Source organism: Macaca mulatta, chromosome 1 (genome assembly GCF_049350105.2).
Source record: "Macaca mulatta isolate MMU2019108-1 chromosome 1, T2T-MMU8v2.0, whole genome shotgun sequence".
NCBI lineage: Eukaryota > Metazoa > Chordata > Mammalia > Primates > Cercopithecidae > Macaca > Macaca mulatta.
The window spans coordinates 114,427,509-114,450,693 of NC_133406.1; the positions used below are offsets into that span (position 1 = coordinate 114,427,509).

Sequence of the window (23,185 nt, forward strand, 5' to 3'; positions counted from 1 at the left end):
AGGTTTTGATAAAACATTATTATTGCATTAAATGTGTCTGAGTATCCTGATACAGGGAAGGATATAGGAGTGGCCATTTTTTTAATTTGCTCCATATGTTATAGCCAAGTACCAAACAGAAGCACTTTCAAGATACCTGGGTGAATGGGGTTGTTCACTGAGAACTGGGAAGTGAGAAAGGCACTGGGAAGGGACAAGGACTTTTCAACTGTAAACAAACATTTCACCACTAGAATCACCCACCTACCCCTTGCCTCACTAAGCTCCTACCTTCGGTGTGGCAGCAACCAGACATTGAATGCCCTTTTTGTATTCACCCAAACAATGATACCCAGTTCAAAAAGTTTGCCCATGGTGGGCACCTTCACTGGGTTTAGCCACCCTTTACCAGCATCTGTCAAGTGCTCCAGAGTGGGAATCCAGCTGAATATAGAACCACCTTTGTCTAAACGTGCTGTCAGGCAAGGAAATCGGAAAACGTCTCTAATGGACCCACTGGAACATAAGCTCCCTGAGAGGGGACTCCGTCTTGTTTCAAACTGATCTAAGCACCTAGACCAGTGCCAGATAACTATAAGCAGATAAATTATGAATGAATGGGTGTTGGACTTGGTCTAGAAGTCATAACACAACATTCTTTATGTCTCCTAGGCTGATTTTATTCAAGAATTTCTCAATTTTTGAGTAGCAAGTGGTTGTAGTAGTGAATCAAAAGTGTATATAATAGGCTTTTATAAGTCCTACAGCTGTGGTAACTTCTTAAAGAAATCTTTCTTAGCCAGTTGAATGACTAAATGATGAATACAACCTGAGTAAATTCAGATGGTGTCACCTGCTGTCACTTGGGACAGTTAATGGGATGAGTAAGATGTGGAGCCTGTATCCATCCAAGAGCAATAAACCCAGGCATGGCATGTAAGAGGAATTGAGCTGGGCAGTTGATCTAAACTCATCAGAGCAGTTCTGACATCAACTTCCTCATAGGATCCCTTTGGGTACCTTTTTCATCCCAATGAGTTAAGAAAATGAATGTCTATGAACACAGAAGAGGGGAGTAATTTTCATTTCCCTATTTCCCAAGAGCTTGGGAAAAAAAACCTTCTAAAATTTAATATATTCACCTATTACTGGATACATTAATTTCTCTGTTGTATCTAGCCCTAAACTACTCTTAAGATCTGCTCTTTCACTTTGGCTCAGTTTATGAGACCTCCTTGGATTGCTAGTATTTTCTTGATGAGTACCAAGGCTTGAATTTTTACCGAGTCTTTCTCCAGTTCATTAACATTCTCAAAATTGGTAGTGAAAGTGAATTGTTCTTTTAACGCACATCAAAAATAATTATTTTAATCCTGTGGTGCAGCTGAATACTACACTCTGGGTCCAAACTGTGGGAGGCAAACTCCTTAAAAGTGTGATTTATATGGTTTGGTGGTTTAGTGATGTATAATTCAAACAACAAAATACTGTGGAGTAAAATAATTACAAAACAAATCCACTGTTTACTCACATCTCTTAAAACATTTTAGAAGAACTCCGAACACCACAGCCATCAGGAGTGTAAGCTTCTCAGCAAAACTGCCAGGGTTTTCATGGCAGCTGTTGGGAGACCCTGGACACTCATTCCATGATGATTCCCATCTGTAAAATGGGACAAGGGTTGTACCTAACTTGAAGGACTGCAGTGAGGACTCAATTATTTACTGTATGTCAAGTCACCGGCACATCATGAGTAGTATACAAGTCATTGACCCTATGAATATATCCAGTTTACAACTCCTGCAATGATCAGGTTTTTATTTTTCTTACTTCCCCTAAGTTCCTCTCAGTGTATACCTCTGCAACAATCTCCATTTCTCTCCTTGCACCCATCAACTATTCAGCTTTCAAGGATCCCTTCCTACGTCCTTAACACCCAGATCTTCCATATAGAAATAAGGTGAATGTTCCTCCCTGCAGCCGTGTGGCCTTCTGCAACCTCTTTCTAGCAGCAACACATAAAGTCCTTATGGTCTCCCTATGAGTGAAGAGAAGTATTGTCTCTCATTCTTCTCATCCTGTGAAACATTCAATCTGGGAGATAAGGAGTGAGAGAGCAATGGAGCAACCTTGGGAGGGGGCAATATAGAAATGTAAGTGGGAAAGAGAAGCTTTATTTTTTACAGAGTGAGACATAAGTGCTGCTAAGCACTGACCAGAACATGAGTGTGGAGACAACCATGAGGGACACTCAGGGAGACTGCTGGAGATCACTGACAGCCCTCATCAGGATGAACTCAGGAGCTCAGACCGTGGGCAGGAGGTTAGGAGTGGGTACATCAGACTGAGGTTAATCCTAGGCACTTAGGGTCTCTGATTCCTCTAAAACTGCTTATCTCAATGCACTGCCAAGGTCAGCAGCAGCAGCCAAAGCCCTGGCAACAGCTGCAGCTGCCAGTGGATAAACTCGGAGCAGTCATGTCTGTAATGCCTGTGCCAGTGGAAGAGACAGCACCTGTGGTGGCTCAGGCAGCAGCTACCCCCTAAGAGTAAAAGCAACCCCTGGAGCTGTAGCCATAGCAGGAGAAGACTAGAGGTGGACATGGGGCTCGGACTGGGTGGGGAAATCTGGGAGCCTTTGGAGGCTATCCCTGCTGCTGGTTTTGCTGACACGAAATCTCACAAAGCATCAGTGACTCTCGAGAGAATGCAATAACGCAAATGAATCTTTGTAATGTCTCTTCTCTGATGGGTGTACTTCTGCACTAGGAAATATAGGGAGGAAATGAAAATCAATTTGGAGTTGGTTTATCCTGGAAAGATGCTCTTTTCTCTTTGGTCATCTGCTACAAAATGATACTGGGTTTTTTCTAATTGAGCACCTAAGGTGTCCTATCTCCATGTAATCACAGAGGAGAATAAACTTGTTTGGGTAAAGCTTCCTTGATGATGTCTGGTGAGATCAGTGTATCTCTCAGAACACATACAGGAAGAAGATGAGAGTGTGCTGAAGACCCATGACCTTCACAGTCACAGGACACTGAAACATCCCGGGAGGGTACCCATTAATCCCACACTCTTCCTGCTACCTCCATCCCAGACCCTCTGCTTCCTTCTCCCCTGATGGAAGCCTGGGTTTGTCTTCCTAGGTCTTCCAGCTCCAGGTCCTGTCTACAACTAGACATCCATCTGATGTCATGGCAGCAAGAGAAAGCTTATTCAAAAGAAGTCCATGGTCTGGGAAGCCCAAGACAGAGCTGCTAGATTGTGAGGGGCAGCATGAATGGGTTGCTCGGGGAGGTGACAGCACCAAACACCACAGCCCAGGTCCAGGCCTTCACCATCTTCCCAGGAATAGGATGGCATGTTTGACACAGGAAGCCCTGGTCCTCACTTGTACATCTCCCACCCAGGCCTACATGTGTGCTTAAAATATGTCATGCTCCATGCATTGTGGTGGAAGGTAGAGTTACATATGACACATCACCTGACCTATAGAAATTAACTGTCTAACTGCACAGGCAGTCAAGTAAATAGGGAGCCTGCTTCCATGAGATAAGTACTACAATGTAAATGACTACCCACAAAGTCCATGGTTCTTTGCCCATCTACTTTTTTCTTTGTAATGTTCCCTTAGCAAAATCAAGCACCAGATGTGATCAGCACTTGCTGTTGGGGTGGTGACTGAGCTAAGGATGCTGGACATTCAGAATGGGCTGTGTGTAAAACAGATGGAAGCGTAAAGTCAGCGGAGATGAGGACTCTTGAAAGAGACTCACTGGTACCCAGGAAGTAACATAGGGCCCTGGGCAGGAAAGGAGGAGAACCAAATGAATACCCGATTGAGGGGCAAATATGGAGAAGGAAAGTACAACAATTGGAATGCCAAGAGTCACAATAAGCACATTACAAAAGGCATGACCTTCCATCAAAATCCAGAGAATGTGTGCTCTTTATTTGAAGACCATGAAAACATCGAGGGAGGAGTCGTTCATCTGCTTGGACTCGAAATGAAGTTCTGCAAGTATGCATGATAATGAATGGGCTTGATGAAGATGACTTTGGTATGTGTTGCTGCTTTTGAGGTTGATGATAGTGTGGGTACATCTCATGTAATGGAACTGACCTGATCATGTCTATATTTTGGGTACGGAGAATTGATGCAAACTGAATGCTATTTTCCCTGTGAATTTCATTTTAATTTGAGATACATTTCTCATTCAATTAATATCTAATATTAAAATAAATACCTTTTGCTAGATATCTTTCAAGGTAAATCAGTCAGGCTGTAACCAAACTTTATCCGTATTTAAATTAAATTATAATTGTCAATGAAAATTAAATTGTGTTCACTGTCGGGGTTATAAGTTTTGTCTTCTCATTCTGCCTGACAGTCCACTCTAGTGAACTGAAATAGTGATGCCTGTGGGAGCATAAAGGCACTGGACCATAGGAAAGAGGGTGGCTCCAAATGTGGAGTGGGGAGAGGGTAGATTTAGGTATTGATATTCTCAGCAGCCTTTTTCTGCCTCCAGCACATGACCCCTGTCTCTGTCTTGGAAGTATTTTCAAGAATTATCCCTTGATCTACTTTTGAGTGGCCACTTTACTTATAATGCTAAGGGTTCCTTCAATGGCCTCTGTCCTGCAAAGAGACATTTACAAGAGATGGACGAAGCACTTTCTCATGGCAGCCAGATTGTGGGGCTGAATATAGCTGAGTGGCCACTTTTGCTTCTTAGGAGTAAAATCTGTAGTCATTGGGATACAACAACAGAGAAGTAAGTTCTGAGGTTTCAGTACACCCCAGAACTGTAGTGGGGGCCCCTTTCTGTTCCTATGGAATGCAGCAGATGTCCACACATGGCTTTCTCCACAGCCCCAACCCTGGCTTGGGAGGCTCTATACTTATCCTGGTGATGGTGCCCATCAACCTTTCCTCCCTTCCATGAGGGGCTCCCAATTCCTGGCTCTGCTGTCATCAGAGCAAAAACTACACAGGTCTGAGGCTGTGCAGCCGTCCTGTGATGGCAGAGGGTTGGCTGAGAGACCACAGTCCAGCTACTTGCCCAGAGCATGAGGTCAGCTCTCTGGGGTCACTTCTACTGAGGGTAACACACTTAAATCTCTGGATTTCTAAGGTCCTTGGAGGTCAGGTGACAGGAGAACCTGGCCTGGATGGATAAATCCTGGATAATTTCCTAACAAGTGAGACACCAGTGGTAATGAAAACAAGAAGCTTTATTTTTTGGCAGCGTTAGGCACAGGGAACTGCCAATCCTTGGCAGGGGCAGGGATGAGGGAACTGTGAGCTCCTGGACATCAGACAGGAAGCACCTTCTGGGGACAGCTTGGATACTCAACAGGAACACCCCCAGCTCAGCTTGTGAAAGCCAGAACAAGGTATCTGGAAAAGCATGCATCAAGATGGGGCTTTTCCTGGGCCCTTGGGATTCTTGTTTCCTCCAAAGATCACTCATCTCATCATCAGGATGCAGGTCAGCAGCAGCCCCCAGAGCCATGGCCACAGCAGGAGCCCCCACCTTTCTGAACACTGCCTCTGTCACAGGAGTTGGATCTCTGGCGCCGGCATCGATGGGACCTGCGGTGTCTGTGGTGGCTCAGGCAGCAGCCACCTTCAGAGCTGGGGCCACAGCCCCTGGAGTTTAAAGCACAGCCAGAAGAGGCTGGAGGCAGACACTGTGCTGGGCTCTTTGGGGGGCACTTGGGTGAGGGGCACTTGGGCAGGGACTGGCACTGCTGCTGGTTCTGCTGGCAGGACATCTTTGCAGGAATTTTACCTTGAACAAAATAATAGAAACATTTGAGCACAGAACCTTCAGACCATCTCCTTATTCTGGGGTTTGTCACACACTGACACCCTTGATGAAGCCACTTTCCAAGCCAAGATCTGTGCGAGAGAAATGGAAACGTAGTAGAGGGAACCCTACCCATGCATTTGGATAAAGCATCCTCAAGAATGTAAAATGGATCTATGTGCATTCCTGACAACATGCTCCAAACAAGAATGTGAAGGAATCCTAAGGTCCTATGGCTTTTGCAGCTCATGAGTTCCTGATATGTACCTTTGAGGCTCCTTATTCACTATCACCTCCCCCACTGCTGCCCACTGTGGGCCTCTTTCTGATGGTTCCATTTCAGTTCTAGGCCTCTCTTTCCCAAACACTCCCAGTTGAGGGTCTGTCCCCTTGCTGGCCACTCACCAGATGCAGAGGAGGTAGGAGAAGGCTGTTCCTAAGGATGCTGTGGATGAGAAGCCTAGGGTAGGAGCCCTTTTATCCCATGCAGTGTACATGATGCACAACCTGAGTATGCTGCTGCTTTCACAACCAGGGAGGTGACAGCACCAGATACTTCCCAGTTGTCTGCTTCCTCAGCATGTGCCTGAAGGTGTAATAAGATGACCCCATGTGTCTTCCTGGGCACATGCCTAAAGATTTAATAAGATGGAAGCAGGATGTCCTCGTGAGTACTTCCCACTCTGGTCCACCCTGAACCTCCTGCCCACCTCTGCTTGTTCATTCACAGGCTCTGTTTGTTTCACTTATTTCAACAGTAGTAGTATGGAGATGTATTGGACGTATTTCTTCCATTGAATACCTTGCAGTCTAAATGGACTATCACTCAGAAAAGTAAATATATTTGATCTGATGAAATAAGCACTATCACGGAAGTGTTTAAAAAGACTTCAAGCCTAAGACTACAGCGTTTGTAAGTCAGTCCTCCATTGCACTGATGGTCCCAAAGGGTGACGGTGTTCAGGTGTTCTCCAGGAATGACAGCTGGACACACCATTTTTTGTTGTAAGAACAAAGTCTACTCTTTTAGAAATTTTCAAGAATATAATACATTGTTATAGTCATCATGCTGTACAATAAATCTGAACTTATTACTCCTGCCTCATTGAAATTTTGTATCCTTTGACCAACATCTCCCCAGTTCTTCCCCACTCCCCAACCCAACCCCCGATAATGATAATTTCTACTTCTATGCACTTCACTTTTTAAGATTCTACATATAAGTGAGATCATGGAATATTTGTCTTTCTATATCTGGCTTATTTTACTTAGCATAATATCTTTCAGGTTTATCCAGGTTGTCACAAATTAGAAACTTCCCTTTTTATATAAGGCTGAATTGTATTTCATTATGCTTATATATCATGTTTTTTTATCCATTTACCCACTAAAGGACACTTAGGTTGATTCCTTATCTTGGCTGTAGTAAACAATGCTGCAATAAATACGGGAGTGCAGATATTTCTTGAAAATACTGATTTCATTTCCTTTAGGTATATACCCAGTAGTGGGATTGTTGAATCACATGGTAGTTTCATTTTTAATTTTTTAAGGAAACTTCATAATGCTTTCCACAATGGCCATACTACTTTATATTCCCACTAATACTGTAAAAAGGTTCCCTTTTCTCCAAGTCTTTGCCAATACTTGTTATTTCTTGTCTTTTGATAATATCCATTCTAGCAGGTGTGAGGTGATACTGTGTTTTTAACTTTCATTTCCCTGGTTAGTAGTGATATTGAGCACTTTTTTATATACACTGTAGGCCATTTGTATGGCTTCTTTTGGGAAACCCCCGTGCCCATTTTTTAATTGGTTTATGTGTTTTCTTGCTATTGAGTTGTTTGAGGTTCTAAAACTTTTTGGATATTAACTCCTTATCAGATGTGCAGTTCATATATATTTTATCACATACTGCAGGTTGTCTCTTCACTCCATTGATCGTTTCCTTTATTTTGCAGAAGCTTTTTACTTTGATGCAACCACATTTGTCTATTTTTTTATTTTGTTGCCTGTGCTTTTGGGGTCAAAATTCAAAAATAATATTTGCCCAGGTCTAATGTCAATAAGTTTTCCCCTGTGTTTTACTCCAGTAGTTTTAAAATTTCAAGTCTTATGTTTAAGACTTTAATACAAAATTAACATACAGAAATCAGTAGCACTTATATATACCATAAAAACTATCCAAAAAAGAAGTTAAAAATCCCGTTTATAATATCATCCAAAAAATACTTAGGAAGAAATTTAACCAAAGAGTTGAAAGATCTGTATACTAAAAACTATAAAACATTGAGGAAAAAAATGAAGACACAAGTAGAAAGATATTCCATGTTCACAGACTGGAAAAGTGAATATTGCTAAAATGTTCATACTAGGGGAGACGTTAGAAATATAACAGAATAGGAATTCTCTGACTCCAAGAGTCTCACCAAAGAAATCCAACTAGCAACCAACAGCAGACAAGAATACCCTTGTGAATATCTCAGAACTTGAAATGAGGCACAGACATCCCCTTGGACCACAGTATTGAGAAAAATCACACACATAGGGCAAGAGGAGGTTTTACTTTGACCACACTGTCCCTCCCCCAAGCCAGCACAGCATCACACATAAGAGGATTCCCAGGGATGGGCGCGGTGGCTCACGCCTGTAATCCCAGCACTTTGGGAGACCGAGATGGGCAGATCACATGGTCAGGAGATCAAGACCATCCTGGCTAACACGGTGAAACCCCGTCTCTACTAAAAGTACAAAAAAATTAGCTGGGCGTGGTGGTGGGCACTTGTAGTCCCAGCTACTCAGGAGGCTGAGGCAGGAGAATGGCATGAACCCAGGAGGTGGAGCTTGCAGTGCACCGAGATTGCGCCACTGTATTCCAACCTGGGCGACAGAGCGAGACTCAGTCTCAAAAAAAAAAAAAAAAAAAAAAAGAGGATTCCCAGAACCCATGACTTTTATAGAGGGAAGAGAGAGTTGAGAACGAACTTTCAGCTTTCCCACCATTCTGGGATCCTTTGCAGAAGAAACTCTCTTGTCTTATCTCACAGGAAACATTAGCAATGTTTATTTAGAAACTAAGAACAGGGTGAGACTCACAGTGACCAGTTCAGGGGTCTTGACAGTTGCTCTGCATTCTGGCCAGCAGAGGCACACTACCAGAGAGGCTTGCAATGCTCAACAAGAAGCACAGTTGATTAGTCTCCCAGGCTTGAATCTCTGCTCAGCTTCCACATTCAGCCCCAGTGCTCCCCTTGAAACTTCCCCAGGCCAGGAGATAAGGGTAGGATGGCAATTACCCACAAAGAGAACATCTGGCCCCACTCATTCCCAGCTGCCAAGCTTTCACCCAGTCAAGCCCCACCCATTGTGCTCTCTTGGGAGCAAGCTCCCCAAAATCTGGCCATAAACTGGCCCCAACACTGGCCATGAACAAAATCTCTGCAGCACCGTAACATGTTCATAATGGCCCCAACGCCCACACTGGAAGGTTGTGGGTTTACCGGAATGAGGGCAAGGAACACCTGGCCTGCCCATGGCGGAAAACCGCTTAAAGGCATTATTAAGCCACAAACAATAGCATGAGTGATCTGTGCCTTAAGGACATGCTCCTGCTGCAGTTAACTAGCCCAACCTATTCCTTTAATTTGGCCCATCCCTTCATTTCCCATAAGGGATATTTTTAGTTAATTTAATATCTATAAAACCAGTGCTAATGAATGGTTTGCTGTTAATAAATACGTGGGTAAATCTCTGTTCCAGGCTTTCAGCTCTGAAGGCCATGAGATCCCTGATTTCCCACTTCACACCTCTATATTTCTGTGTGTGTGTCTTTAATTCCTCTAGCGCTGCTGGGTTAGGGTCTCCCCTACCCAGCTGATCTCAGCAGTGCTCCTTAATGCTTCCCAAGGCCAGAAAACAGGGGCATGGTGGCAATTAACTGTAGAAGGAGCATCTGTCCCATCCAGGCCCAGCTTCCAAGTGGCTAATATATCAAGCCATGGTGCTCTGCTTTAGGTCATCCTAGGATTAGAGGTGAATCCATGCCCATGTAAATCTGTGGAGCATAGCCTCTGGTCCTGTCACCCTGCGTGGATATGTAGCAATCTCAGAGTCCTTGTTCAGCCTTGACACCTAGAACATGGCCTTGCCCAACTACAGATTCAAAACTGTAGTACTGGCCATCCAAGGAAGACAAAAAACAATACGGCTCAATCAGAGGCAATTTCAGCCAGCAGCTCTGTCTCATTATAGAGTCCAGTTAGTGCTCTCACCAGACCATGGAACACAGTCAGAAATTCTACTCAACCAACACAGTTAGTAGTTCAGCCCAGTTAGAGAGCATGACAGCAAGGTCTTCCCATTCAAGGTCTTAACCAACTAGCTTAATCAGAATTCCAGGTTTGATCAAATAGTGAAGGTATACCATGGCCAAATAACACAAACAAAGATAGAAGAGATGGCCATTTCCGCAAATGATTGGGCACTAATGCAAGGACACAAGGATTATGAAAAATCTGAAAAAATACATTACTATCATAAAGAAATTAATAAAGCTCCAATAAGGGACCCTGAAGAAGTGAAAATTTATAAAATGACTGATGAAGAATTCAGAATAATTATCTTAAACACAGTGAAACCCCGTCTCTACTAAAATACGAAATATTAGCCACGTGTGGTGGCATGCACCTGTAGTCCCAGCTATTCGGGAGGTTGAGACAGGAGAATTACTTGAGCCCAGGAGGCAGAGGTTGCAGTGAGCTGAGATTGTGCCGCTGCACTCCAGCCTGGGTGACAAAGCAAGACTCCATCTCCAAAAAAAAAAAAAACAGTAGTTCACCTAGTTTTGTAAAATGTATTCCTTAATAATTTAGTGTACCTACAGTTATTTTTAATAGTTGTGTCTTTTTAATCATCACAGGAGGGATAAAGTTTTTTTATACTTCACCCTTACAGTTTTAGAATATTCTGAATATGATACATAGTTGTATTACTTAAAGGGGACTACAAGAAAATACAGATAAAAAACTAAATTAAATGTGGAAGATAATTTATAAATCAAAATGAGAATATTGCCAAATAAATAGAAACAATAAAAATGGAAATCCTAGAGATAAAGTATGTAATAACAGAGCTATAAAATTCAATAGAAAGCCTCAACAGCAGACTTGATCACGTGGAAGAAAGAATAACTTGAAGATAGGATATTTGAAATTATCCAGTTAGAGGAGTAAAAAGAAAAAAGAATAGAAAAGACCTACAGAAATTATGGGACACTACTAAGAGAATTAACCTCCACATAATAGGAGTTTCTGAAGAACAAGAGCGAGATAAAGGCCCAGAAAGCACATTTAAGGTAATAATGACTAAAAATTTTCCAAGTCTGATGAAAGATGACAGCATTCAAGTACAGGAAGCTCAAAAGTCTCCAAGTAAATCCAACCCAAAGATGAATTCTAGAATAAAATTATCAAAAAATTCTAGAATAAAACTATCAAAAATTAAAGACAAAAAAAGAAAAAAAAAGCACCAAGAGATAAGATATATCACATTTAAAGCAGTCCCAGTACAGCCATTAACAGCTTTCCTGGCAGAAATTCTTCAGGCCATGAAAGAGTAGAATGATATATTCAAAATTCTGAAGAAAAAAGTGCTAACCAAGGATACATTACCTGTAAAGTCTGTTCTTCAGAAATCAGGCAGAAAAAAACTTTCTCAGACAAACAAAAGCTAAGGGAGTTCATTATCACTAGGCCTGCTCCTTAGGAATTGCTAAAGGGAGTTCCTTAAGCTAAAACGAAAGGCTGCTAATTAATAACATAAAACACAAAAGTAAATCACTCAATGGTATAAGTAATATGACTATGTAATCATATTCAGAATATTCTAAAACTGTAAGGGTGAAGCATAAAACAATTTTATCTGTCCTATGAGGATTAAAAAGACAGAACTATTAAAAATAACTGTAGCTACAATAAATAAGGAATACAAATTTTAAAACTAGGTAAATATCAAAAGTATACAAGGGGAAGGAGGGAATTAATGTGCAGTTTCATTTGTGATTAAAGTCACTATTAGCTTAAAATAGCTTGTTTAAAATTTAGGATGTTTTATATAAGCCCCACGGTAGCCACAAAGCAAAATCCTGTAGAACAAAATATAAAAAGAAAATTCAAAGAAACCACCATAGAAAACTATCAACCACAAAGGAAGAGAGCAAGAAATTAAGAAAGAAACCAAAGATTTCCAAAACAACCAGAAAACAATTAAGAAAATAAGAGTAGTAAGTTTATAACTATCAAAAATTATCTTGAATGTAAAAGGATTAAGTTATCTAATCAAAAGACAGAGCGGCTCAATAGATTTTTTTTTAAAGATCAAACCATATGCTGCCTACAAGAGACTCACTTTCCTACTAAGGACATACATAGCCTGAACGTGAAAGGATGGGAAAAGATACTTCATAAAAATGGAAATGAAAAGAGCATGGTAGCTATACTTACAGCATATAAAATATTCTTTAAGTCAAAAACTATAAAAACGACAGAGAAGGTCATTTTACAAGAATAGAAAGTGTCAAGCCATCAAAAGAATATAATCGTAAATATATATGCACCCAATATAAGAGCACATATAACCAAAGCGATTATTAAATTATCTGAAGGGAGTGATAGACTGCAATACCATAACAACAGAAAATCTCAATACTCTACTTTCAACAATAGACAGCTCATCTAAGCAGAAGATCAATAAGGGAACACTAGACTTGAATTACACCTCAGACCAAAGAGATCTAACAGACACATATAAAACATACAATCCAACAGCAACAGAATATACTTTCTTCTCCGGAGCACATAGAATATTCTCTAAAATAAACTCTATGTTAGACCACAAAACAATTCTTAACAAATCTCAGAAGATTAACACTATACCAATCAATCAATCAATGACATCAAACTAGAAATCTGTAACAGGAGAAATCTTATAAAATTCAAAAATATGTGAAAATCAAGCAAGATGCTCTTAAACAACCAATGGGTCACAGAAGAAATAAAAAAGAAAACCAAAAATCACCTTGAGATAAACAAAAATGAAAACAAAACAAAACAAATTTTGTGGGATGCAGCAAAAGAAGTGCTAAGAGGGAAAATAATAACAATAAATGTCTATATCAAAAAGACAAAAGATTTCAAATAAACAGTGTAATGTTACACCTCAAGGAACTAGAAAAAGAACAAACTAAGCCCAAAGTTAAGAGAAGGAAAAGAATAACAAAGATCAGAGCAGAAATACATAAAATAAAGCCTAGGAAAACAGTAGAAAAAAATTAAAGAAAAGAAGAGTTGGTTTTTTAAAAAGATAAACAAAATCGACAAACCTTAGCTAAACTAACCAGGAAAAAAAAAAAAAAAGAAGGCTCAAAGAAATAAAAATCAGAAATGAAAGTGGGCACATTGTAACTGATGCCACAGAAATACAAAGGATTATAGGAAGCTACTATGAACAATTGTATGCCAAATAATTGGATATCTAGAAGAAATTTATAAATTCCTAAACACATACAACCTAACAAAGCTGAATCATGAAGAAATAGAAAACCTTAACAGACCAATAGTGAGAAAAGGGATTAAACCGGCAATAAATAAGGGATTAAATCAGTAACAGTCTCCTTGCAGCGGGATGATTAAGAAATCAGAGATACTGAGGGGTTGAGGAGGAATTATTTAATTATTTAGGTGCATCGACCCAGTCGGATTAACACCCAAAGGACTGAGCCCTGAACAAAGAGTTCAGTTACCTTTAAAGCATTTTGTGGGGTGGGGGGAGATCTGTGCAGGGGGAAGCATATTACGGAAGCGAGAAACAAAGACAGTTATTCAATTAAGACACACATTACATCATTTCTTAATTTTCAAGGAGCAACATGTTTTATGACTTGACATTATCTGTCTAGTGACCTTGCAGCTGCACAGCTAGAGAAACAGGGTCTTTACAATGCCTAGGAAAGGGAGAGATAAGGCTCACTAGTCACAGAAAAACAGGCAGTTAATTTTAAAGGACTCTAGCTTCTTCTCTTCTGCAGGGGGAACTGGGTTTTCTTACATACAACTCAGTTTTTGCTTACACATTATTTAATTTCTTTTAATTCCTGTTCTATCCTATCAAAGAAAAGTCCAGGACTGGGTGGCTTTAAAAATAAATTCTACCAAACTTTTAAAGAAGATTGTATACCAATCCTTCTGAAACTCTTCCAAAATATTGAAGAAGAGGAGTATTTTCAAACTCATTACTCTGATCAAACAACATTACTCTGATACCAAATCCAGACAAGGACACTCCAAGAAAAGAAAATTGCAGGCCAATGTCTTTGAAAAGCCTAAATGCAAAAATCCTTACCAAACTATTAGCAAACCAAATGCAACTACATGTTAAACAAATCATCTGCCCTGATCAAGTGGGATTTAACCCTGGGCTGCAAGGATGGTTCAAAATATACAAATGAATATATATGACTCATTCCACTAATGAAATGAAGAATAAAAGCCATGTAATCAACTCATTAGATACAGAAAAAGAATATAACAAAACTCAATATCCTTTCATGATAAAAACTCTCAATAGAATAGGTATAAAGGAAATACACCTCAAAACAATAAAAGCCATATCTGACAAACCTGTAGCAAACATCGTACTTAATCATGAAAAGTTGAAGGCTTTTTCTCTAAGATTAGGAACAAAAGAAGAAGGCCCACTCTCACAACTTCTTTACAACGTAGTTCTGGAAGTCCTAACCAGAGCAATTAGGAAAGAGAAAGAAATAAAAGGAATCCTAAGACAAAAGGAATTAATGAAAGTGTCTCTATTTGCTGACAATATAACCTCATATAAAGAAAATTCTAAAGAGTCCACCAAAAACTTGTCAGAACTGATAAACAAATTCAGTAAAGTTGCAGGATACAAAATCAGCATATGAAAATAAGTAGTGTTCTACACACTAATAATGAGTTACTCAAACAGAAAACTAAGGAAACAATCCCACTTACATCAGCAACAAAAGAAAATAAAATACTCAGGTGTAAATTTAAGGAGGTGAAAAACTTGTACACTAAAAACTATTAAACACTGATCAAATAAATTGAAGAAAACATGTAAAAATATCCCATGTTCATTGTTTGAAAAAATTAGCATTGTTAAAATGTTCATGTTACTCAAAGTGATCTGTAGATGCAATAAAATTTCCATCAAAATTCCAGTCATTTTCACAGAAATAGAAAAAAAAATCTTTAAATTCACGTGAAAGCACAAAAGACCCCAAATAGTCAAAGCAATGTTGAGCAAAAATAACAAAGCTGGGGGTATGACATGACCTATTTTTGAAATCTACTACAAAGCTACAGTAGTAAAAACAGCACAGTGCTTGCATAAAAACAGACACATAGACAAATGGAAAAACTGAGTAGAAAGCCAGGAAATAAATCTAAGCGTTTACAGTTGATTGACTTTTGACAAAGGTATCAAGAACACATAATGGGGAAAGGACAGTCTCTTCAATAACTAGTGCTGGGAAAACTGGTTATCATGCATAAAAGTGAAATTAGATCCTTATTTAGCAGCATGCACAAAAATAAACTCAAAATGGATTAAAGACATAAACATAATACCTGAAACTTTAAAGCTATTAGAAGAAAACATAAGGTGAAAGCTCCATGACATTGCTTGGGGCAATAATTTTTTTAATATGACCCTGGAAGCTCAGGCAACAAAAGCAAAAACAGACAAATTGGACTGCTTTTGTTAGTTAAACTAAAAACCTGCACAGCCAAACAACCAATTAACAAAGTGAACAGACAACCCACAGAGTGGAAAAAAAATTTGCAAACCATATATCTGATAAATGGTTAATATCCAAAATATATAATGAACTCAACTCAGTAGCAAGAAAAAAAAAATTAAACATAGGGAAAGAACTTTAACAGACACTTCTCAAACGAGGATCTAGAGATGACCAATGGGTTTAGGAAAAAATAAAGACTCAGCATCACTACTCATCAAGAAAATGAAAATTAAAACCATAGTGAGATAAGAGCTCACACCTGTTAGAATGGCTAATATGTTTAAAAAAAAAAAAAGCAAAGAAAACTGTTGGTGAGAATGCAGAGAAAAGGGAACACTTGTATACTGTTGGTGGGAATGTAAATTATAAACATTATGCAAAATGACATGGATGTTCCTGAAAAATTTAAAAATAGAACTAAAATATGATTCAGCAATCTCACTTCTGAAAATATATCCAAGGCATTGAAATCATTGTATCAAAGGGATATATACATTTCCATATTTATTATAGCATTAATTACAGTATTTAAGATATGGAATAAACCTGTGCCTATCAATGGAAAAAGTAAATGTAGCATACATACACAACAGAGTACTACTCAGCCTTTTAAAAGAAGGAAATTCCGTCATTTGTGACAACAAGGATGAACCTAAAGGACATTACACTAAGTGAAATAAGCCAGATATGGAAAGACAATGCATGATCTCACTTATATATGGAATCTAAAAATAGTTGAATTCATAGAAGCAGAGAGTATAATGGTGGTTAACAGAGGCTAGAGGGAGAGGGCACCAAGGGACTTGGGGAGTTGTTAATCAAAAAGTTAAAATTTTTAACAAGACAGCAGGGATATGTTTGGGGATCTTTCCCACAGGAGAATGACTATAGTCAATAATTATGTATGGTATAGTTCAAAATAAAGAGAGCAAATTTCAAATATATCACTACACAAAATATCAAAACAACACATTGTACTCAATAAATGTAATACAATTCTGGTTTGTCAATTAAAAACAATATACATTAAAATACATAAATGAATAAATTGTCCGTATTCCCCAAAGCAATCTACAGATTTACTGCAATGTCTATCAAACTTCCAATGACATTTTGACAGAATTTTTTGATGTTGTTTTTACAGTTTCAACTATTATTTTAGATTCAGGTGTATACAAGCAGATTTTTTACATTAGTATGTTACACAATGTTCAGGTTTGGGTACAAATGATCCCCTCACTCAGGTACTGAGCATAGTACCCAATAGTAGTTTTCCACTCCTTGCGTCCTTTCCTCTCTTCCCTTCTAGTTGTCTAGTGTCTATTGTTGCCACCATTATGTCTATGTGTATCCAGTATTTAGCTCCCACTTATAAGTGAGAACATGAAATATTTGGTTTTCTGTTCCTGCATTAATTTTCTTAGGATGACGGCATCCAGTTGGATCTACACTGCTGCAAAAGATGTGATTTCATTCTTTTCTATGGCTGTGTAATATTTCATGGTGTATATGTATCACGTTATAATTTTCCAATCCACTGTTGATGGACATCTAGGCTGATTCCATGTCTTTGCTATTGTGAATTGTGCTGTGATTAACTTAAGAATGTATGGGTTATTATTATTATTGTTATTATTGGTGGAACAGTTTATTTTCCTTTGGATATATACCCAGTAATGAGATTGCCAGGTCAAATAGCACTTCTGTTTTAAGTTCTTTGAGAAATCTCCAAACTGCTGTCCACAGTGGCTGAACTAATTTACATTCTCACCAGCAGTGTACAAGCATTTCCTTTTCTGCACAACCTTGCCAGTATCTGTTACTTTTGACTTTTTAATAAAGCCATTCTAACTAGTGTGAGATGGCATCTCATGTGGTTTTTGATTTGCATTTCTCTGAGGATTAGTGATATCAAATGTTTTTCAAATGTTTGTTGACCGCTTATATGTCTTCTTTTGAAAAGTTTCTGTATTGTCCTTTGCCCACTTTTTAATGGGGTTATTTGTGGGGGGGTTTTGCCTGTTGAATTGTTTAAATTCCTTACAGATTCTGGATATTAGAACTGTGTTGTATGCACAGTTTGTGAATATTTTCTCCTATTCTGTAGGTTGTATGTTTACTCTGTGATGGTTTCTTTTGCTGTGCAGAAGCTCTTTAGTTTAATTAGGTCCCACTTGACTTTTGTTGTTGTTGCAATTGCCTTTGAGGACTTAATCATAAATTATTTGCCAAGGCTGATGTTCAGAATTGTATTTCTTTGGTTTTCTTCCAGAATTTTTATAATTTGAGGTCTTACATTTACATTTTTAATTCACCTTGAGTTAATTTTTTATATGATGAATGGTAGGGGTCCAGATTCATTCTTCTGCATATGAATAGCCAGTTATCCCAACATAATTTATTGAATAAGGAATACTTTCCCTATTGCTTATTTTTGTTAACTTTGTCAAAAATCAGCTGGCTATAGAGGTATCACTTTATTTCTGGGTAATGTGTCTGTTTCTTTGGTCTATATGTCTGTTTTTGTACCAGTACCATGCTGTTTTGGTTAGTGGCCTTACAGTATAGTGTAAGTTGGGTAATATGATGCTTCCAACTTTGTTCTTTTTGTTTAGAACTGCCTTGACTATTTTGGCTCATTTTTGGTTCCATATTGAATTTAGAGTAGTTTTTATTAAAATTCTGTGAAAAATTATATTGGTAGTTTGATAGGAATAGTGTTGAAGTGTAGATTGTTTCGGGTGATATGGTCATTGTAAAGACATTGATTCTTCCAATCCAAGAGCCTGGAATGTTTTCCCATTTCTTTATGTCATCTATGATTTCTTTCAGTAGTGATTTTTGGTCTTCCTTATAGAGATCTTTCACCATCTTGGTTAGATGTATACCTAGGTATTTTTCTGTGTCTATTGTAAATGGATTGCATTCTTTATTTGACTCTTAGTTTGAACATAATTGGTGAGTAGAAGTGCTACTTATTTTTGTGTGTTGATTTTGTATCCTGAAACTTTACCAAAGTCGCTTATCAGTTCTAGGAGACTTAGGGCAGAGTCTTTAGGGTTTTCTAGGTACAAAATCAGAGAAAAGAGATAATTTGACTTATTATTTTCCTATTTGGATGTCTTTTATTTCTTTCTCTTGCCTGATTGACTAGAATTTCCAGTACTAGATTTAACAGGAGTGGTGAGAAGGAGCCTACTTGTCTTGTTCCGGTTCTTAAGGGGAATGCTTCCAGATTTTACACATTCTGTATAATGTTGATTTTGAGTTCATCATAGATGGCTCTTATTATTTTGAGGTATGTTCCTTCATTGCCTAGTTTGTGGAGGGTTTTTTATTATGACAGGATGTGGGATTTTATCAAAAGATTTTTCTGCACTATTGAGACAATCATAAGGTTTTTGTTTTCAATTCTGTTTATGAGGTGAATCACTCGCATTGATTTGCATATGTTGAACCAAACCTAAATGCCAGGAATAAGACCTACTTAACTGTGGTTAATTAACTTTCTGATGTGCTGCTGGATTCAGCTTGCTAGTATTTTGTTGAGGATTTTTGTGTCTGTTCATCTGAGATATTGACCTATATTTTCCTTTTTCATTGTATCTTTCCCAGATTTTTAGTATCAGAATGATGCTGGACTCATAGAATGAGTTAGGGAGGATTCCTTCCTCCTCAATTTTTTAGAATAGTTTTAGTAGAACGGGTACTAGCTATTCTTTGTACCTCCGGTAGAATTCAGCTATGAATCCATCTGGTCTAGGGCTTTTTTTGGTTGGTAGATTTTTTGTATTATTGATTCCATTTTGGAACTCAATGTTGGTCTGGTCGGGGTTTCAGTTTCTTCCTGATTTAGTCTTGGGAAGTTGTATGGCTTTGGATCTCAATTTTATTCAGTTTTACTCTGATTTTAGTTATTTCTTTTCTTCTAACTTTGGTATTAATTTGTTCTTGTTTCTCTAGTTCCTCTAGGTGTGATGTTAGGTTGTTAACTTTTTGGATGTTTCATCTCTGTTTTCATTTATTTCAAAGAATTTTTTATTTCTGCATTAATTTTGTTATTTTCCCCAAATTCATTCAGAAACAAGTTGTTTAATTTCCATGTAATTGTTTGGTTTTGAGATATCTCCTTAGTATTGACTTTTGTTTTTATTCCTCTATGGTTCAAAAGTATAAATTGTATGATTTCAATTTTTTAAAATTTATTGAGACTCACCTTATGTTTGAGCATGTGGTTAATCTTAGAGTATGTTCCATGTGCAGGTGAGAAGAATTTATTCTGTGATTGATGGGTGAAGTACTTTGTAGATGTTTCTTAGCCCAATTCATCAAGTGTCCAATTTAAGTCCAGAATTTGTTAGTTTTCTGCCTCGAAGATCTGTCTAACAGTGCCAACGGAGTGTTGTAGTCCTCACTATTATTGTGTGGCTGTCTAAGTTCTTTACATATACATAGAAGTGCTCATTTTATGAACTGGAGTGCCCCAATGTTGAATGCATATATATTTAGGATAGTCAAATCTTATTGTTTAATTGAATGTGTTATTTTTATGTAATTGCCTTCTTTGGTGTTTTTGTTTTTTAGTTTTTGTTGATTTAAAGTCTATTTTATCTAAAAATATTGACTCCCACTTTGTTTGTTTTCCATTTGCATGATAGATCCTTTTCCAACCCCTTACTTTGAGCCTATAATTGTAATTACATTTGAGATGGGTCTCTTGAAGACATCAGATGGATGAGTCTTGCTTTTTCATCCTACCTGTCATTCTGTGCCATTTAAACTGGGCATGTAGACCATTTACACTCAAGCCCACATATTGATATGTGAAGTTTTGATTGTGAAGTTGTTAGCTGGCTGCTTTGTAGTTTCTATTGTGTAGCTGCTTCATGGGGTCTGCAAGCTATGTACTTAAGTGTGTTTTTGTGGACCAGGTATTGTTCTTTTGTTTCCATGTTTAGAACTCCCTTAAAGATTTCCTGTAAGGTTAGTCTAGTGGTAACAAATTCCCTTAGTGATCATTAGTCTGCAAAATATTTTGTTTCTTCTTTGTTTATGAAGCTTAGTTTGATAGAGGATTAAATTCTTGGTTGGAATTTCTTTTCTTTAAGGATGCTGAAAATGAGCCCCCAATGTCTTCTGATTTGTATGTATGTTTTCTGCTGAGAAGTCTGCAGCTAGCCTGATGGACTTCCCTTTGTATGTGGTCTGACCTTTTTCTCTAGCTGCCTTTAAGATTTTTTTTCTTTAGCATTAATTTTGGACAGTCTGGTGACTATCTGCCTTGGTGATGTTTGTTTTGTACAGTATCTTGCACACATTCTCTGTATTTCTTGTGTCTTAATGTCTACCTCTTTAGCAAGATGAAGGGAACTTCCTTGAGTTAGTCCCTCAAATATATTTTCCAGGTTGTTTACTCTTTCTCTGTCTCTCTTGGAAATGCCAGTAATTTGTAGGTTTGGTTGCTTTACAGAATATCCTATTTCTCAAAGACTTTGTTCATTTTTTAAATTCTTTTTTCTTTATTCTTGTCTGACTAGATTAGTTCAAAAGATTGGTATTCATACCAGTGAAATTCTTTTTTCTGCTTGGTCTAGTGGTAAAGCTTTCAATCATACTTTGAATTTCTTTAAGTGAGCTTTTAAATTCAGAATATCTGCTTGATTTCTTTAAGATTTTTTATCTCTTCTTTTATTTTCTGCATTGCTTTAGAGGTTTCTTTATGTTGATTTTCAACCTTGTCTTAGATTTCATTGTGCTTTCTTGCAATCCATGTTTTGAATTTGTTATATGTAATTTCTGAGATTTCATTTTTGTTAGGGACCATTGCTGAAGATCTTTTGGAGGTGTCACAGCATTCGGATTTTTCACGGTACCAGAGTCCTTGTGCTAGTTCTTTCTCATCTGGTGATGCTAGCTAGCACTTCTAATTTATGTAAATATTTTCATGTGGATAAGATTTTTTTCTTCATTTATTTTCCTATAATTTTATTGATTTGTTATTTTTCTTTTCCCTCCCCCTTCCTCCCTAGAAGGTGTGACTGTAGAAAATGTTGGGTAGGGTCTTTTGACTTTATAGCCCTATGCCCCATGCACTTCTATTGGCCGGTTTTATTTTGGGCTGGTCAGTTTGACCTACAGGCCAGTAGATGGTGCTTATGAGTAAAAGCCAGCAGTGGCCAATGCAAACAGTCATATATTTGATACTGTTTACAGACAGAAGCTCTGAATTGCCTCAGGCAATGGGCTGATCTGTGGGGTGCTCAGTGGTTTGAGCTCCCTGTTCAGTCCTTGGGGACATACCAAGATGGGCAGAGCCAGATTGGGCAGCCCACCTAACTGATCCTCCAGTGGCAGACACAAGCACCAGCACCAAGGGAGAAAGGCTCCCAGAGGGGTGCCTAGGCCTGGAGCTGGGAAACCTCCCTGGCCCCAAGTTCTCTGCATGGAAGTGTTGCGGGCAGCCTAAACTCCTAATCCAGGAGAGTGGGTGCTCCAGACGCCTGAATATCTGCCTAGACCTAGAGCACAGAGGACCCTGCTTTACCACAATCTGCACTGGAAGAATGGGGCAGCTCAGGCTGCTGATCCAGGCAACTGGAGTCTTGAACGTTTGAAGATCTGTAGGAGCATGGAGCAGAAATTGCCCTGCTGCAGCACAGTCTCAGGGAGCAGGCTGGCGCACCCATGAATGACACGTACAGACAGATTCCAGGTCTCCACGCCAGGTGGCCCTGGCTGCAAGTCTTATCACCCAGAAGAAACAGCAGCTGCGGTAGTTCTCCTACTGCTGTCATAGGGGAGAACACAGTTCCAGCACCTACCTGTGGGGCACTTTCCACACTTGCCATTAGATTCTGGCTATAGAGACCCCTACTCTACTCCAGGGTAAGTGCTCCAGTCTCTGGCCCAAGACTAAAATGCCTGCACAGCCATACTGCCAAGTCATCAGAGAATGGCTGACTTTGTATGCGCCTGGGTTAAAAATGGCATCCTGCTTTCAGTACTGGGTTTGGGAAAATCTCTGCAGCTTTTCCCAGTGTCTTTCCCTCTCAGTGTCACCAAACCTCTTCTCAAGTTAGCTCCAGGGCTTGGAAGAAACACGGTGCTCTCCTTTGGCCTGCGTTGCATGGATCCCCATTAGAAAACTAAGTCACAGAGAGCAACTCTGTGCCCCTCTCACATACTGGGGCTTCACTCACTTTTCAGATGGACTCTATAACAAGGGTTGTTTGCCCGCTTTCTCCTCCTTAGGATCTGTGGTGTCTTTTGCTATTCCAGTGAATTCCCATTTTCATTCTTGAATTAAAGCTCATAATTTCAACCTTTATGCATTATTTTGCTATTTCCAAGTGGATGAGGCATGCTAAAGCCTCTAATATACCATCTTGAAAAATAAAATAGAATTTTTTTTTAAATCCTAAAATTCATGTGGAACTATGAAATACCCTGAATAGCCAAAGCAATCTTAAGGACAAAAGAACAAAGCTGGATGTATCACACCACTTGATTTCAAAATGTACTACAAATATCCAGTAATCAAAATAGAAAAAAA

At 38.7% G+C, this 23,185-nt stretch overlaps 1 protein-coding gene across 1 annotated transcript; it reads right to left on the bottom strand.

Annotated features, from left to right (window-relative positions):
* Positions 1–5,275: 5,275 nt before the first annotated feature.
* Positions 5,276–5,774, bottom strand: LOC100423543 (late cornified envelope protein 3C). Its single transcript, XM_002801783.4, has one exon. It carries the CDS (start codon positions 5,761–5,763, stop codon positions 5,479–5,481), a length of 285 nt encoding a protein of 94 aa, XP_002801829.2. The 5' UTR covers positions 5,764–5,774; the 3' UTR covers positions 5,276–5,478.
* Between the last annotated feature and the right edge of the window lie 17,411 nt (positions 5,775–23,185).

Excerpts from the sequence above, each read along its gene's own strand:
- LOC100423543 (XM_002801783.4), bottom strand. The coding sequence starts at position 5,763 with ATGTCCTGCCAGCAGAACCAGCAGCAGTGCCAGTCCCTGCCCAAGTGC.